The 18857-nt window shown below is 34.4% G+C and overlaps 1 protein-coding gene across 1 annotated transcript in view; it reads left to right on the top strand.

The window, feature by feature from the left end:
• Nucleotides 1-13324, top strand: part of ARHGAP5 (Rho GTPase activating protein 5) — a 77444-nt gene extending 64120 nt beyond the window's left edge. Inside the window, 3 exon segments of the mRNA XM_037733491.1 lie at nt 2703-2834; nt 5136-5241; nt 9695-13324. Coding sequence (XP_037589419.1) covers nt 2703-2834; nt 5136-5241; nt 9695-10022 — 566 coding nt within the window. The 3' untranslated portion in view covers nt 10023-13324.
• Nucleotides 13325-18857: the final 5533 nt, after the last annotated feature.

Genomic DNA, 18857 nt, shown 5'->3' with positions numbered 1-18857 from the left:
GATTTAAATGTAAAAAATGAAAACCATAAGTACTAGGGAGAAAAATGAGTGAATATTTTTATAGTCTTGGAGTAGAGAAAAGCCTAAACTTGATATGAAACCTAAAAAGCATGAACTAGATGATAGACTGGACTATGTACATGTTAAAATTTTACAAAAATGTAAAAATTCTGTATGACAGTGTGGCTAAAACAGGGTGTGACATACCTAGCTTAAGTAATTCACATCAGAAGAGAGCAACCAATAAATAAATGAAAATGTGCTTAGCCTCTATTAATGATAAAAATTAAAACAAAAAGATTATGTTTATTCATTTTATTAGAATGAAGAGAATTGTTAGTAGAGCATGGGTAAACATGTATCTTGTACACTGTTGGTTGTAGGTGCCTTTGAGAGGCAGTTGTAAATATCAGGATTCAGATAGCTTTGCTAGACAAATTTCTCTTCTCGGAATTTGTTGCAGAAGTTTTTGCATAAATATGCTAAGATATACTTACAAGGCTCTTGCTTGCAGTATTGTTAGTTTTTTTTAAAAGGGTTTTGGGGGAATACCACACGGGTTTAATAAGTAGAATGAACACTAAGAAGGCGTGTAAAATAAAGATTTTTGTCTCTTGAAGTGGCAAAACGTCAGTTGTTGAGTAATGTGTGTCTGAGCGTATACAACAATGCACCTTGTTGCCAAAGAGTATTATGTAGTCTGGTATCCGGTTTTAAAAAATTTGGCCAGGCACAGTGTCTCACACCTGTAATTCTAGCACTTTGGGAGGCAGAGGTAGGTGAATTGCCTGAGCTCAGGAGTTGAAGATCAGCCGGGGCAACATGGTGAAACCCTGTCTCTAGTAAAATGCAAAAAATTAGCCAGCCTTGGTGGTGCACACCTGTAATCCCAATGACTTAGGAGGCTGAAGTGGGAGAATCACTTGAACCTAGGAAGCGGAGGTTTCAGTGAAATGAGGTCATACCACTGTACTCCAGCCTGGGTGACAGAGAGACTCCATCTCAAAAGAAAGAAAAAGGAAAAATATATATAGACAGAAAGTGTATGTGTTTAAAAAACTGTTTAGACTTAATGATATTAAGTTGATAGAATTTCACTTCCAATAATGAATGCATGGTTGTAGTTAATACCAAGTCTCTTGAGTTTGATTTTGTTTTTTTGGTCCTGCCACTATGTTTGTGCCCCTGGCAAATTAATCTTTCTAAATCTCAATTTCTTCATATCTAGCGTGGGAGTGATGAGAGTAACTGTGAGGATAATGAGGTAATGCATATGAAGGGTTTTCTGTCCGAGCACCATATTAATATGTTCATTGGTTAGCTATTACCACAAAGAATGTAGCCTAAGGAAACAAGCTTATATGTATTAAAGCATAGTATCATATCATTTTTATATTATTGTAATATATTTAAATGAAATAAATGTAAATTTTCTGTAATAGAATATTATGTAAATTATATAATCTAAGGAAATATTTTACAACCATTAAAATTGTTTATATAGGACAAAATGTTAATAATTGGTTTGACAATTTTTTTAATGAGCAGAAAAAGGCTGAAAGGAAACATGCTAACGTATAAACAGCATTTCTCTCTAGGTGATGGGAAAATTTTTTTTCTTTTTGCTGATCTGTATTTTTATATTAAAATGACTTACTGATAGCAAATTAACCTTATGATATACCTTTAGTATGTTCCATTCTTGATTTTTTTTTCAGTCAGAACTTCACTATGTAAATTTAAACCATTTTACATAAAATTTTAAACTGTAAAGTTAAAAGGTCCAAATTCGAATTTATACAAATTGAGCATCCCTTATTCAAAATCCTTGGGGCCCAGAAGTATTTTGGATTTTGGATCTTTTTCAAATTGTGGAATATGTCCATTTTACTTAGCAGTTATCATCCCAGATACAAAATGTTCCAGTGAACAAGTTTCGGATCAACCTGTATGCATATTTCTTTTGTCTTTCTAGTTACGTATGGCTTCTTTTTTTTTTTTTTTGGTCCCAAAGAGACAGGGTCTCACTATGTTGCCCAGGCTGAACTTAAACTTCTGGACTCAAGTGATTCTCTCACCTTAGTTTTCCGAGTAGCTGGGACAACAAGTACTCATCATTTGCCTCTTGCGGCCTCTTTTAAATAGCTATGTATACAAACAAAGATAGATATTTGTAAAGTTCCCCAATATACTAATAAGCCTAACAGCATTTTTTTTTTACTAACAGAAAAGACTTCTTGCGTGGTTGTCTTTTCCCTGATCTCTGTAGTTTGTCAGCCTAAAAAGAAAAGTGGGGCCTGGTGCGGTGGCTCACCCCTGTAATTTCAGCAATTTGAGAGGCCAAGACAGGTGGGTCACCTGAGGTCAAGAGTTCGAGACCAGCCTGGGCAACAGTGGTGAAACCCTGTCTCTACTAAAAATGCAAAAAATTAGCTGGGCATGGTGGCGGGTGCCTGTAATCCCAGCTACTTGGGAGGCTGAGGCTGTAGAATCACTTGAACCTGGAATGTGGAGGTTGCAATGAGGTGAGATTGCACCACTGCACTCCAGCTTGGGCAACAAGAGTGAAACTTCATCCCAAAAGAAAAAAGAGAAAGAAAAGTGGCCAAGACTTAAAGCTATCTTTTGATTTAGAAGTAACCATTTAGCTTACTTTTATAATAAAGTTTTATTATATAATTTATTTAATTTTTGTCTTGTAGATCATAATATCAATCTCGTGTCAATGGAAGTAACAGTAAATGCTGTAGCTGGAGCTCTTAAAGCTTTCTTTGCAGATCTGCCAGATCCTTTAATTCCATATTCTCTTCATCCAGAGCTACTGGAAGCAGCAAGTAAGTATAAACTTCCTTTTTATGAGAGGGGTGATAATGGCAGTTTTTGGATATTGATTGCTAAGTGTTAAAATTGTCATGTACTAGAATATGTAGCTAATAAAAATTGGCTTACCAGAACTCTATTTCTTAAGGTATTTTCCTCTAAATTTAAATCAGAATCCCCGGAGATTGCCTCCAGGAATATTCTGTTTTACCTAGCCCCCTAGGCAACTTAAATGCTCCTAGAGGTTAGAAAATCATTGTTCTAGAAGTTTGATGTTTGTGTTTTTAATTCAAACTTAAGGGCATTGTAAGAAAATTAAACAAATCCTTCAAATTATAAGTCAAAGAAATTTACTTTGTCATTGTCTTAACTGTTTTGTGTTGCTGTAACAGAATACTACAGACTGCACAATTTATAAAGTAATTTATTTCTTAACAGTTCTAGAGGCTTGTAAGTTCAGGATCAAGGAGGCCTCATCTGGTGAGGGCCTTTTATCAGGACCTCATTCCCAAAATAGCTAATTCACTCCAGAGATAACAGCATTAATCCATTCATGAAGACAAAATCCTCATGATGTAGTCACTTCTTAAAGATCCCACCTCTCAACACTGTTGCCTTGGGGATTAAGTTTCCCACACAAGAACTTTGGGGTACACATTCAAACCATAGCAGACCACATGTTGTAAGTCATTTGGGGAAAGAACATGAATACTTATTTATTATTTATTCCTACTTTGGCAACATTCATTCAGATGTTTCCAGTAAACAGATATTCATTTACCTGGAATATGAGACCTAAAGTCTGTTTGGGCATCAGTTTAATCCACATGATTTTTCAGTGGCAAAAACTTAAGGTAGTTGGTGAATACTTCACTATACTATTTCCTTTGGGTTGCAAGTCTTCAGGTTCTTTTAAGTGAGACTACTTCATTATAGTTCTGATTATTTTAAAGTTCTCAGTGATTTTTTTTTTAAATTCAGTATATTGTCATAAGATATAGTTGCCTTACACATACTCTCAGGTAAAGTGGGAAAATGATTTAATCGATAGCTTAGATTTTCTTAGCTATTGACTATTAATAGGAACCTCAGAACTTTCCTACTTAGGAAATTTTTGAGAGCTGATTTAGAAGTAATATGTAACAAATGAGATTTTGTTAGTAGTACTCAATTATGTTACCATAATGATGTGGGGTATACACACTGGTCTCCAAAATAAGGAAAAGGAGGAAAACACTCTTATCTCATTTATTTCAGGGTCACGTTTCAATTACTGTGTTTCATAATTGCATAGATTTGGAGAGTAACTAAGTTAAATACACTGCCTGTAAAGGAAAATCTTCTATAAGCAAAATGGATTACAAGTAATTGTAGTATAGACAAACCTATGGGCCAAGGGCCATATTTAGGCTATTGCCAGTTTTTGGCAGACTTTTGAGCTGAGAATTGGTTTTACACCAAGAAAAAAAAAAGAAAATTTTATGACACATTAAAATTATATGGAATTCAAATTTCAGAAGTTTTATTGGAATATAGCCACTCCCATTTGTTGCATGTCTGTTACTGCTTTTGTGCTGCAACACAGGGTTGAATAAGTGTGCCCATAAAGCCTGAAATAGTTACTCTCTGTAGCATGACTGTTAAGAGCCTAACAGATTTGTAAGTAGTTAATTCTGAATCAATATTTAGTTATGTAAATTGCCAAAATACCATTTCTCATTTTGTCAGTGCTGAGCCACTTTGATCTTCAGTGATTAGCTTTCCTTATTAAAAAGCTATAGTAGTCAACAATAACATTAATAGAAATAGATAATGTTAGTTGAAGTGATTTCTTAATTTAGATAATTTAGCAGATTCTTTAGAACAGGGCTTCCCAACCCCTAGGCCACACAGCCTGGCTTGTTAGGAACCACACCACACAGCAAGAGGTGAGCAGGTGGGTGAGTGAAGCCGAGCTCCACCTCCTGTCAGATCGGGAGCGGCATTAGATTCTCATAGGAGTAGGAACCCTACCTACTGTGAAGGGTACATGCAAGGGATCTAGGTTGTACACTTCTTATGAGAATCTAATTATAAATGTAATACACTTGAATCATCCTAAAACCATCTCCCCACCCATCTGTGGAAAAACTGTCTTCCACGAAACTGGTTCCTGGTGCCAAAAAGGTTGGGGACTGCTGCTTTAGAACATGTTACTTGATTTTGCTTACCTGTCTTAATATGCTTTAAACACATTTTTGATTGTTATAGTAAATACAGCAGGAAGCTTTATCAAATATTTTTGATAAAAATTCTTCACTGTTTTAATTTTACAGAAATCCTGGATAAAACAGAACGTCTTCATGCCTTGAAAGAAATTGTTAAGAAATTTCATCCTGTAAACTATGATGTATTCAGATACGTGATAACACATCTAAACAGGTATTTTTATTTTTTTTAGGGCTTTTTTTGGCAAATAAATTGCACTACACATTTCAAACATGTAAGCTTTATAAATTGGATAATTAACGGAAAAGAGGACTCAGACTAAACATACAGTTGAATTTTGGTTTTCTAATTTATATCTAAAAAGATGAGATTAGTTTTGTACATGTAATGATTATATAAATAGTATGAGTGGCAAGTATATTTTCTTTTTCTACCACATTCTCTGTAGGATCTTAGAATTTTAGTTATGAAATGACACTTCGATAATTAACCAGATCAACCTATTTGGAATTGGAAAAGGATTTGGTTTGAAAAATTGCTAGTCCTGTGACCTTGGGCAGATTACGTATTCTTGCTAAGTCTTGATTGCCTTAACTATAAAGATGAGAATAACAACACTTCACGAAGTTGTTCTGAGGACTAAATGGAATTATTAGTATTTATACTAATTTTTTCAAAAGTCTCCTCTTCATAATATTTTCTACTGGCATTTTAATGAACTATGGTTTTTTGTTTTTTTTTGTAACTAATAGTATCAACACTGAAACCAAGTACATTTTAGCCTGTACCTTTTAAAATATTTTAATAAAATAATAATTTATTAAATATTATTTGTAATGTTTAAAGCTTACTATTACTAGTAAAATTACTATAAAATTGTGTTAACATTTCTTACAATGTTTCCCTGAGAAAACACCAGCATACATAATACTGTAGTATAATTAGTGGAATTTCCTTTTTTGAAAAGTACAATGCTATATGAGATGCTGGTGGTGTGGCAACAGATGTGCACAGGGCACTATAAATAGGAGACCTTGTCCGATATGGATTGTAGGGATGGTTTATTGTCTAACTGAAAGAAGAGTGTCTGACTTCATCGGCAAAGGGCCAAGCATGTTCAAAGAATCAGTACTGGCCCACCATCAGCATTATTTTTACATACTGACTGTATTCCAGAAGGGCTCTAAAGCAGTTAACAATACAGCCAGAAGCATAGCAAAGAGGCCTCTGTGATTGGAACAGAGTGAAGGATGGGCAGAGTAAAAGATAAGGGTCAGTATGGGAAGAGGGACAGAACTATTCAGAGTGTGGTCCATACCACCAACCAGTCATATAGCATTGTACTTTTCTAAAAAGGAAGTTTCACTAATTACACTACAATGTTATGTATGCTGGTATTTTCATAGGGAAAGATTATAAGAAATGTTAACACAATTTTATACTATAATGATAGTAAACATTATAGCTGTAAACATTGGTTAATATTCCTTAAAATGTTTTATTAACAAGATAAAGAGATTGCTTCAGAATGCAAAATGTAAATCACATATCCCTAAGTATACTGTTGAGTTCAGCTGACATTTTTTTGGGCAGGCTTTCTTTTTTTCTTTGAGATGAAGTCTCATTCTGTCACCCAGGCTGGAGTGTAACCTCTGCCCAAAGTGATCCTCCTGCCCTAGCCTCTCGAGTAGCTGGGACCACAGACAGGTGCCACCACACGCGGCTTATTTTTGTATTTTTGTTTGAGACGGGGTTTCGCCATGTTGCTCGGGCTGGTCTTCAACTCCTGAGCTCAAGCGATCTGTGAGCCTCAACCTCTCAAAGTGCTAGGGAGGGGAAGGCTTTCTTAATGGAAGAAGCATAGTATGATTCTCTGTGTTACTCTGAGTGATATGGGACACTGGAGAGTAGAACAATGGAATATATAATCAGACTTAAATTTTAGAAAGAACATTCAAGCAGACTGTAATTGGATAATACCAGGCACTGCGCTAAGTGCTTGGGGACATAGCAGTGAACCAAATACTCATGAGTTTACTTTCTAGTATGGGAGAAAAACAAATATAAATGTATAATGGATGACTGGCAAATCAAAAAGGTTGTAAAAATTAATCTATCGTGTTATTCTTTGGTATATTCTCTTTTACTCTTCACATCCAGTGAGTGTCAAATCAGTTTTTTCTCCTAATTGTTTTTCTACTTTCTTTCCCTTGCCACTGCTTTAGTTCAAGCTTTATCATTTCTCATTTAGGGGCCTCCAGTTTAGTTGTAATGGAGTTCTTTCTCTGCCTACTTTCCCTTCTGATCTTCCCTTGATCCTGACGTTGTAATGATCTTTGTAAAAGATCTTTCTGTAAAGATCACATCTGATTAGATAGCACCCTATTTCCTTAGGATAAAATCCAAATTATTTAATACTAAGTGATCTGGTTCTGACTTTGTTTACATCTCTTTACCTTTTCCCCGACACACCAAGTAAGCTCTGCTATATTAAACTAGTAACAGTTAACCAGAAGTTTCTCCACAGCAAGCTGTTTTAACAAGCCCTCCAGGAAGTTCTGATACACACTAACCACTGTTTTAACCGAATTTCCCTTTTTTCTTCCTACCATTCTTCTCATGCCTATCATCCTTGACTCAACTCAAACATTACCTCTTTCAGGAAACCTTCCCTAGCCACCCTCATCTTTAACTGATTTAGTACCCTTTTTTCGTACTTTCTGACTCTTTAGTTAGACCTGATGCCCATACCCTTACATCTTTCAACTTTATAGGTATTTGCAGAAACTAGCACTTGTGTACTACATAGAAACACCAGACTGGGCCTAGTAGTCACTTTGCATCTTTTAACAAAAAGCTATTTTTATTCTGAATATTCTAATTTAGTCTTTTAACAAATAGCTATGACTTTTATCATATAATACATGTTTGTAAGTAAGCCACATACTTGACATTAAATTAGCAACTTCTGTATTTGCGGGTTTTCTATTGCTTTCAAGTGAAAATTTTTTTGAACCATAAAATTTAAGATTTTTCATGCTTCCCTGCATGCTTTTTTTTGGAGTGGGGGGGAGACAGAGTCTTGCTTTGTTGCCCAGACTGGAGTGCAGTGGCATAATCTCCACTCACTACAACCTCTGCCTCCTGGGTTCAAGAGATTCTTCTGCCTCAGCCTCCTGAGTAGCTGGGGTTACAGGTGCGCACCACCATGCCTGGCTAATTTTTGTGTTTTTAGTAGAGACAGGGTTTCACCACTTCTGGCCAGGCTGATCTCAAACTCCTGACCTCAGGCAATCTACCTGACTTGGCCTCCCAAAATGCTGGAATATAGGCATGAGTTACCATGCGTGGTTCCTGCATACTTCTGAATTGTGGTCTTTATGTGTGAGATGAAGGCGCTGGTAAACTCACTAAGATCCTTCTCAGTGTAATAATTTGTAATAATAGTCCAAGATTTGCCTCTTACGTTTCTTGTTTATTAAAGATAATGGTAGAAATTCTTTCTTACGTTTAAAGGACTAGATGTAAATTGGTTCATAAATGTATAACCATAAATTGTTAATCCATAAGAATTTTAAGGTGGCAAGTGTTATAAACTCAGAGTTATCCTTCAAATGAAATTGATAAACAAGATACTGAAAGATTAAAAAGATTGTTCTGGCCAGGCATGGTGGCTCACACCTGTAATCCCAGCACTTTGGGAGGCTGACATGGGTGGATCACTTGATATCAGGAGTTTGAGACCAAGGCCAACATGGTGAAACCCCTTCACCACTAAAAATACAAAAATTAGCTGGGCATGGTAGTTAGCACCTGTAATCCTAGCTACTCTGGAGGCTGGGGAGGGAGAATTGCTTGAATTGCCAGGAGGGGTAGATTTCAGTGAGCGGAGATTATGCCATTGCAGTTTAGCCAGGCTGATAGAGCAAGACTCTGTGTCAAAAAAAAAAAAAAAAAAAAAAGATTGTCTTGTGGAATGCTAGCAACCAGTTGTTGTTGTTGTTGTTTTTTTTTTTTTAAAGTTAAAAATTCGTGGTTGGGTGTGGTGGCTCACTCCTATAATCCCAACACTTTGGGAGGCTGGAGGATCACTTGAGGCCAGGATTTGAGACCAGTCTGGGCAACATAGACTCAATTCGAAGCAAGGGAGGGAGGGAGGGACAGAGTGGAAGAAGGGAGGAAAGAGAGGAAGGAAGGAAGGAGGGAGAGAAGGAATGGAGAGGAGAGAGGGAGGGAAAGAAAGAAAGAAGGGAGAGGGATGGGACGAAAGAAGGAAGGAGGGAAGGGACGGCAGTAAGTAAGGAAGGAAAGGTAGAAAGGAAAATTAGTCTGATATTAGTGTTAAACACCTATGATAGTAATTTTTCCAAAGCTGGTTGAGAGAGATGGCTTACTCTGATTCATCTTTTCATCTCCCACAGTAGTCAAAGAAGTTGCATATGCAATTAGAGTTTGTTGTTTCTGTTTCCAGAAGTTCATTAAAATCTGTCACATCAGGAAAAGTTTTTTACATACAAATTAAAGATGCTTCCTTGTATAAATTTTAAAATCCCATGTTCGAAGTAGGATAAAAGGTAACACTAAATCTGAGATCATATCTAGCTCTGGAATTCTGTGATTGTAATGAGTTTTGAATTCTAAATGTTTTTTCCTTTCATAATTTCAGGGTTAGTCAGCAAAATAAAATCAACCTAATGACAGCAGACAACTTATCCATCTGTTTTTGGCCAACCTTGATGAGACCTGATTTTGAAAATCGAGAGTTTCTGTCTACTACTAAGATTCATCAGTCTGTTGTTGAAACATTCATTCAACAGTGTCAGTTTTTCTTTTACAATGGAGAAATTGTAGAAACAACCAACATTGTGGCTCCACCACCACCTTCGAATCCAGGACAGTTGGTGGAACCAATGGTACCACTTCAGTTGCCGCCACCATTGCAACCTCAGCTGATACAACCACAATTACAAACGGATCCTCTTGGTATTATATGAGTAGGAATTGATTGCAAACAGGCTGGATTTGGACAAAAAGCAAATCTAGACATGCATGTTTCAGGGTTCAAGTAGTATACTTCATGTTTCATACAGATAATTCACATTCAAAATGATGACATTTTCTCTTTGAACTAGATGGTATTCCTTATTCACTTACATTACAAATCTAAGAACATGTGATAAGCATGACTGGAGAGGTTTAATTTTTATAAACAAAAATAGCTATAAAATACAAAGCTGCTGCTGCATGCAACCTTATTGCAATCAATATATCATTCCTGTGGCAATTTCTGTCACATTATATTGTGAATAAAATTTTTCTATAGAAATTAAATGATTTAAAAACTCACCTATATGAAACATTTAATGCTTTTCAGCCTGCTTTCTGGCTGATTTTGTTATTTGATGTGCTAATTTGGGCAACTTAATTTACCTTCTGGCAGTCAGTGTAGATAACTAAAAGCCCAGTTAAGCATTTTATAATTTCAGGCTACTGAGGCCATGCTTGGGATGTTGTTTGAAAGAAAGGAAAAATACACTTGACGTATTTCACATTTCTGTACCTTCATCTTTACTTCCAAATAAACCTGTGGTTGATTTGATGAGGGATAAATGAACCTAATTCTTTTATACACATACCAAGGACATGCTTGTGGCTAAAGTAAGTTGATAATGTTGTGCAAAGGATAGTTGTCACCAACTCATTTCTTTATGGTCCATAATTAAATAAACATTTTGTATACTGTTAATTCTGTAAACAGATGCATGTTCAAAAGATCTATGATGGTCTTGTAATCTTAATCTAATATATTTTAGATATTTTAATTTTTTCCCTCTTGGGGAATACGTTTAGTATAGTGTAGAAAATACTTCATGACATTTTCATATAAGGTTATATAACTTTTCATACATAAACATGAAATTTGTTGTAGAAAATTCTTTAAACCAAACATTTAAATCTAGAACTTCAATTTAATTTGTTCCTTGAATCTATTTTTATGTGGCCCTTAAAAACATATCCAAAAAACCCATTGCTAATATAGCAATAAAAATACTTTGGGTACTGACAGACTCTTTGGAGTGTTTATATTACAAATTTGTATTCATGTTCTTTTCTGTGATGTGTTGTACTAAAATCTAAAATGGCTTTTGCACCATTTTTAAGCCAATTTTTTCCTTTGATGTTGGTACCAGAATTACTATAAATGACTGCTGCTTTTGGGGGTAAACATTTTGTTAGTGAAGATAAAACCAGAACACTAAATTATGGATAAAATTTTCAGAATAGGTGGCACAGGTAAATTTTGCTAGGTTATATTTTGTGTAGTAAAGAAAAAAAATCTTTGGTCAATGTTATAATCTTAATTGAGACTACAATTTTAAGATTATCTTACATGTATTATAGTAAATAGATGATTTTCAGATTCAAGGCTCCTAAGAGTTTGATTTGGTCCATTTTTTCCTAAAATAAATATTGTCTTTCCCAACCATTATGTTCTAGGTATTGTACTTCCAATTTTAACTTCAGACCGAAGATGTTGACGTGCACCAGGCTGCTGTTGAAGTACATGTATATTATAAATTACCTTATTTGTGTTATACTCTTACATGTTATCTTTTCTAAGAAAACAAAGTCCCTATTATTCCTATTGCAAAGCACACAGGAATTAAGAAAGTACAGTAATTAAAAAAAAAAAATCCGGTAAATGTAGTATTCTTAACCTGTTCTATATTACTTATACCTATTGTCTATATAGCTTTAATTTATAGTTGTCAGTTTAACTATTGGCATGTCTGGCAAAGAAAATTAAACTTTAAGAGTTTTATAAACTGTTTCTAGGTTGCTAAAGAATTTATTTTTCTACTATATATGGTATAGACAAAGCATCAAACTATGTACAGGAAAAAAGCCTGACTATTTCTGTTGGAAGTAGGCTGAAAAAGAGAATTTTCAAAACTGTTCGTGTCTTCAGTTCATTCTGTCATAACTTTGCTATTGTAATATGTGAATACCAGTTTATTTAAGCTATTCTCTTTTATACTTTATTAATTTAATGTTCATCTGCATTTAGTACCATTTTTGTTATTAAAACTAGCATTTACCATTTTTCACATTAACCCACCTTGCACCTTCCCCCAAACTTACCTCCACTTTTCTATGCATTCTATCATTGATTTGACACACTTCATAGTGAGTCATTTAAATATTCTACGTTTGGTTCAGTTAACCAGTAGGTAACAGTTATTGAAAATTAAAGTACAGTTTAAAGCTCAGTCTGTTACACTGAATTGATTGTGTTTGTTTTTGCCAAGGGTTTAGATAAGTTTTTAAATATTAGAAACATCTAAAAACAGAATAACATAATTAAACTTTTTTCTGGTAAGTTACTGGAAGGTTTCACTGTTTAGGGACCTGTCATGTGAGACTTCTTAAAGGTTTAAAAGACTAGTAGGATAGTCTCATAATTGTGCATAAACATCAAGGCATTATATTTTACAATACTGAATAAAATTTCATCTACACACATGTTGCCATTGTTTCATTTAAGGTTCAGTGCTTATAGTTAATACAATATTGGACCTAACAGGATCTAGATTAGCAATATAAAGAAGCTAGTGGTACTCTGTTTCACATTTTCAGTAGATTTATTAGAAGTCAAATTCTATTCAACAGACACTAGGATATACAACTAATTTAAGATAAAATTCCAGGCACAATGTATTTTCTTTTGAAATGGTATTTGTTAGTAGTGCATCTTCGCCTTAACATTTACAGTGTAAATACTGCAGGTAACAGCAATCTAAGTTAGCCAAAAAGCAGCTTTTTTTCATACTGTATGTAAATAATGTTAGACCTGTTTTTTTGTTTGTTTTTTTTTTTGTTGTTGTTGTTTTGAGGTACTGGAATCTAATTAATAATATCTCTTAGATATAAACAAAAGGGAACAATTGGAATAAGAATTTAGGCCTTAGCTTCCATGGTGATTTTTAGTTTTTTATACAGTAATAATTGTGATGCTCTTTGTCAACTGGATATAAATATATATATAATTTTAAAAAGTCAAAAGTGCTTTTGTTTCTTTGTTTATAATTAATGTAATTTTTTGTGCTTCACCCACAGGATGCTGCAGTAAATTAAATATCAGTGAAGCTTCTGATGTATAAAGAATGCTATGAATAAAACATTAAGAAGCTGTGTAATTTTAAGTTATAGTTGCCTCTATTTTTACCATTTCATTGGTAAAAATTAGCTAATTTTTTCAAGTAAAATATGAAAAATAAAAATATAAATTTATCAATATGATGGAACTTTTATTAAGAAGATATATTACTGAGTTTTCACTGTATCTGGAAAGGAGATTCAAAAATTTTTCTCAAGATGTATAGAGGTGAAATTTGATTTTTTTTAATTGTTAGGAAAACAAGATAATGCACGGATTTCTAAGACTCACATTTTACCTGGATCTGATTTTTGAGCTGTGGCTAGACATTCTTTTGAGCCACTGGAAATATTTTGAAGACTATTTTAGTTATAGCAGAGCTGCTAATATTAAAGAATATATGTCTTCTCTTTGTGGTTTGTGACTATTAAGCTAAATTTTATGCTATATGTTGTCAGTCTGTGGATCTGGTGAGGTCTGTTTGACTTGAATCTTTGTATTGAATTTAATAGTTTTAAGTTACTTAAATTCTTAGACTTAACAGTCTCTAATTTGTTTCATTACATATGGAAATGCTTCATTTTTTTATTGTATTAGAACTCTTGAGGCCTTTTCAGGTTATCAAATATCTGAAAGTAAAATTTTCTAAGATTTAATAAGGAAAGGTACTATTCAAAATCATTTTCTTATGATAGCATCTTTACATACTATGTAAAGCATTAATATAATATATTCCAACATCCAGTTATTTGATGTGATCCAAGCACCCTGGTCTTTTTAAAGCAGTTAAAATCTAATTACCTTTGGGAGCCTCCACTAGTCAGTTGAACTTTGTCATTGTCCTATTTGTGTGACTCCATTTTTTTCCTTCACTATATGAATTTTCTTTGTCAGGGGAGAGAGGTTGGGGAAGAGCCACAGAATCTCATATTCACATCTTATTTAATTGTGTTATATTAGTCTTTTGTGGAAATTCTGTAGGCAGTTAGAATTGGAAAGCTAACCAATGTTAATTAGCATTTTAGTTATTACTAAATGCATAGAATTATAATACTTGAAATTAATTTTGTGCTGGCAGTTCTGGTTTAGTCATTTTTACCAGTAGTTAGTAGTATTAAAACCTGCAGTGTATGCACGTTTTGAGTAGCTGTCAAAGAATTGTAGTTGAGAAACACCTTGTTTATTCTCACAATTCAGATTTTCTATTCAATTTTGTCTCGAGTAGTAAAAGTTGTGTACAATTTAATAATGGCCCTCCTGTTCTAGTTTCCCTAATATTTTAGTTAAGATTTTCTTAGTGTTTTAACCTATTTTTTCAAGTTTATTTTTGTATTAGATTTTATTTGAATAGGTGATGTGGGTTTAGTAATTGACTTATTTGTTCATTGCTTCACTAATTCATCCAGATTAGTTTTAATTGTATATCTGTATTTGCTCGCCAGATCATTTTCTTGGGACCTTGAACTGTGAATGTTTTGTCCTAACCATTTAATGTTTTTTAGGTACTTCCTGCAAGTTCTTGAACTACTTTACCAGCTTTAACTTTGGGGCTCTTAGTTTCTTTTCTCCAGATTCTTGGTATTTTATTTTATCCAAATAAACATTTAGCTGTTCTAAGAAGAAGACTTCTTTTTAATTCCCTAAAATAAGTAAGAAATAAGAAGCAGTACACACTATCATACTGTTATTATTTGTGTAGGACTTGGGTTATTTATAAGTGTGTAGGTGAAAGGATAAAAAATACCTATCAGAATGTAGTCTTTAGGTACTCTTCTTGGAAATTTGACTTTGAGATTTTTCATTCGTTGGCAATCACAGGCATAGCTGCCAAATCTTTTTTGGTTTATAATACTTGAAGTGAGAGAAACCATTACCAGCAATGTACTTTTAAAATACAAACTAAAACCAGGCATAGTGACTCATGCTTGTAATCCCAGCATTTTGGGTGGGTGAGGTGGGCACATCACTTGAGGTCTGGGGTTTGAGACCAGTCTGCCAATATGGCAAGACCCCGTATCTACTAAAAATATAAAATCTAGCCCAGCATGCTGTGGATGCTTATAGTTCCAGCTACTCAGGAGGCTGAGGCATGAAAATCGCTTGCACCTGAGTAGGGGAGGTGACAGTGAACCAAAATGACACCACTTCATTCCAGCCTGGGCGATAAAGGGAGACCCCTGTCTCAAAAAAATACACACTAAAATGTTTTATCTGGTACTTTATAATTACAAAGTGACTATTGTGTAAAATTTTTGTGGCATTAGCAGACTTTTTGAGGGGAAAGACGTAGTGTCTTTGGCTTTGCAGGCCATATGATCTCTGTGGCACTTAACTGCTGTAGTGCACAAATAGCCATAATGCAGAAATGAAAGGAATATGACTGTTCAATAAAACTGTCTATAAAAAACTAGCAGCAGACCAGATTTGGCCCACAGACATTATTGACTGATCCTGGTATAGATTGTTAGTAAAATTAGCTTCTCCAACTTTTATCTATGTGGAATATTTTATGATAGATTAACTCAATGTAGGTTGGAGTAAAATTTTATGCAGAATAATTACCGTCTGTTCCTTTTACCCTTGTTTCCAATGGAAATTCTCTTTTAGTTTACTTAGTAGTAAGTAAATGAGAGCTACGTGAAATGGTTATTTTAAAAGCTCTTACTAAAAACTGCATCTGGAAGGTAGGACTGGTGATACAGTTATACACATCAGAACTGATTTGTTTTCAACAGCCTTATTAAGGATAACAATGATTTTTCCAGGCAGTAATTACATCTCCACATTCTATACATCATGACCACATAGTATTTCAATAAATTGTGGCATAGATTAATGAAGTTATTAACACTTAACAAAACATGTCCATAATTAATCTAAAAGTATGTGATCATTATTTAATGGGTGGTCTCTCCAATGTTGTAGGCTTCACTCACCAGTCTACTCAAATTCCTTTGGAGAATGCATATAGAAGGGAAACTATGTGTACTGATTGTTAGCAGGCCTTTATTCGGAAGATAAATTTGAAAGAGAATTCATAATGGAGAGAAACATAAATGCAGTAATTGTGGGAAGTTCTTCCAAGTCACACCTCAGTGAATGTCGGCGAACATCCCGGAGAAAGAAATTTTATAATGGTCCCAACTTCGAATGAATTGACTCAAGGTTTTTCCAACTTTACAATGGTGAGAAAGCCATGCACACTCAGTGCACTCCTTGACTTCCAATGGGTTTATCAGGACTTGGTCTTATCGTAAAGTGAGGAATATATATGTGTTAAATATTTGCAGGGGAAAGGGTCAGCAGAAGATTACATATCTATACCATAATGCTCGTGCTAGAGAGACCTATGAATGTATCAAAATGGCTTTCACCTATAAATTGGTCTCATTGCACATCAGAGCATTCACACTGGCAAGTCACAGTTCATTGTACACCAGAATGTCATACTGAAGACAGCAGACTCACATAGTGAGGGTGGAAAGGCTGTCAACCATAAATTAAACTCGCTTATTGAATGGTAGCCATCCTCTATGATGGCCCCAAATGGTCCTAGCTCCTGGTTAACTTCTTGCATGGTCCCCTACTTCAGTGTACCAAAATTGGTTATGACCTCAAGAATTTTTTGTGAATACTTAAATGGAATTTAAAAGAAGCCAAAATTGTTTATACATGTTTTTGTTTTTTTTGTTTTAACCACAGCTCCCAGATACTTACAGCTGTCTCAGACCACCTTTACTTGCAGAAAGCCAAATTCCTATGTAGTTAGAATATAAGTGGCTTACAGCAACAAGAAGGGATTTCCACTTACAGTAATGTAGGATGATTTGGACCAACCTTCCAACCGAAGGCATCTAGACAAAATGGAGAAAATGATTTCCCCAAAAAAATCAATTTGAAGGCCATTAGAAAGCTAGTAAGACAGCACAAAATTACGACCAGAAGTTGGGAGAGAACACCCAGGATAGATGAGCATGTTCTGGGGGCCATTTTCTCCTTGGGTTTTTTGGGGAATTCTGGAGGAGGTATCCCAGAGGATCACGGCACATCTGATGGCGTCCTACAGACATAAGTGAACAGGAATTGGAGTTAAAGATCTTTTAAAGCTTTAAAGTATTTCTACAGTTTTGCAATTTGGATGTTTACCACAAAATAAGGCATGTGTGGAGACAAGACAACATGAATCAAAGACAATACCGATTTTAAAATATGCTTACTTAGTCCAACGAGATAAAAGTCAAAATGAAGAATTTAACATCTGGAAAATACAGAAAAGTTGCCAATATTAAAGAGCCAAACATGAGCTGAAATCAGGAACTCAATATTGTGACAGATTACTTACAGCTGAAGATAGAATTCTTGAACTGAAAGACTGGTGAGAAGAAAATAGAATAAAACAAGAAAGAACATAAAATATAGAAGATAAGAAATGTTTATCATAAATTTCACATCCCAGGAAAACAGCAGAGAAAGGCAGAAGCAATATATTAATAGATAATTAGTGAGATCTTTCCATAGCTGTCAAGATAAGCAACTGATTTGGGGAGACTTCTGAATGAATCCCAAGCAAGAAAAATCCATACCTAAGCGTATTATAATAAAACTGAAAAATAGGAAAAAAGTTTAAAAGCAACCAGAGAGAAATTATGTTCAAAATTGTACCACTTCACTGAAAGATACTTAATCAAAACAGAAACCAAAAAATAATGAAGTAGTATCTTTACTTAGAATTTAATGCCTGACAAAAATAACCTTTAACACATGGACACAGGCAGGGGAGCATCACAGACTGGGGTCTGTTGGGGGGAAATAGGGGAGGGACAGTGCGGGGTGGGGAATTGGGGAGAGAGAGCATGAGGAGAAATGCCAGATATAGGTGAAGGTGAGGAAGGCAGCAAATCACGCTGCCATGTGTGTACCTATGCAACAATCTTGCATGTTCTTCACGTGTACCCCCAAACCTAGAATGCAATAAAAAAAATTATAAAATAAAATTTTAAAAATGTAAATAAAAGATATTTTAAGAAAAGTAGAAAATTCTACAATGAAATACTGAATTATGCTTTTATAAATCTGAGGGTTTATTAGGAATAATAAGAGATTTTCAGGTAAGAGAACTATCCCCAGGTGGAATGTTGATATGTAAGAATGAATAAAAAGCAACAGAAATGGCAAATATGTGGTTAAATCTAAGTGTTAATATTAAAACAAACAATGTCTTATGGATTTAAATAGATAATGAATTAAAATTAGGTATCTAAATCAGAAGAGATGTAACTAGAGTTCATGTTCAAAAGTCCTTGTTTCTCCAAGATGAGGATAATACCAATTTTAGACTTTGTTAATTCAAGGATGCATGTAATTTCTATTGTAATCACTAAAATAATAGTAAAAAGAATAACATTCAAACCAATGGGAATGGAAAAAATGGAATAATAGAAAACGTTTAAAGGGGGGGAAGACAAGGAAACAACAGAGACAAATATAACAAAAATGCAACATTGTACATTTAAACCCAAACTTTATTGCATGATATTAAAAAATAAATGTTTTAATGGGACAGCAGATGAGTTTAAAACAAAACAAAACAAAATTACAGACTATTCACAAGGGCCATACCAAAATTGGATACAGAGAGGTTAGGAGGAAAAAGATAGTATTATAAGCAATG

This window comes from Cebus imitator, unplaced genomic scaffold, assembly GCF_001604975.1.
Source record: "Cebus imitator isolate Cc_AM_T3 unplaced genomic scaffold, Cebus_imitator-1.0 Scaffold532, whole genome shotgun sequence".
Lineage (NCBI taxonomy): Eukaryota > Metazoa > Chordata > Mammalia > Primates > Cebidae > Cebus > Cebus imitator.
The sequence above is the reverse complement of the archived record's forward strand: the minus strand, read 5'-3'. Positions and strand labels throughout refer to the sequence as shown.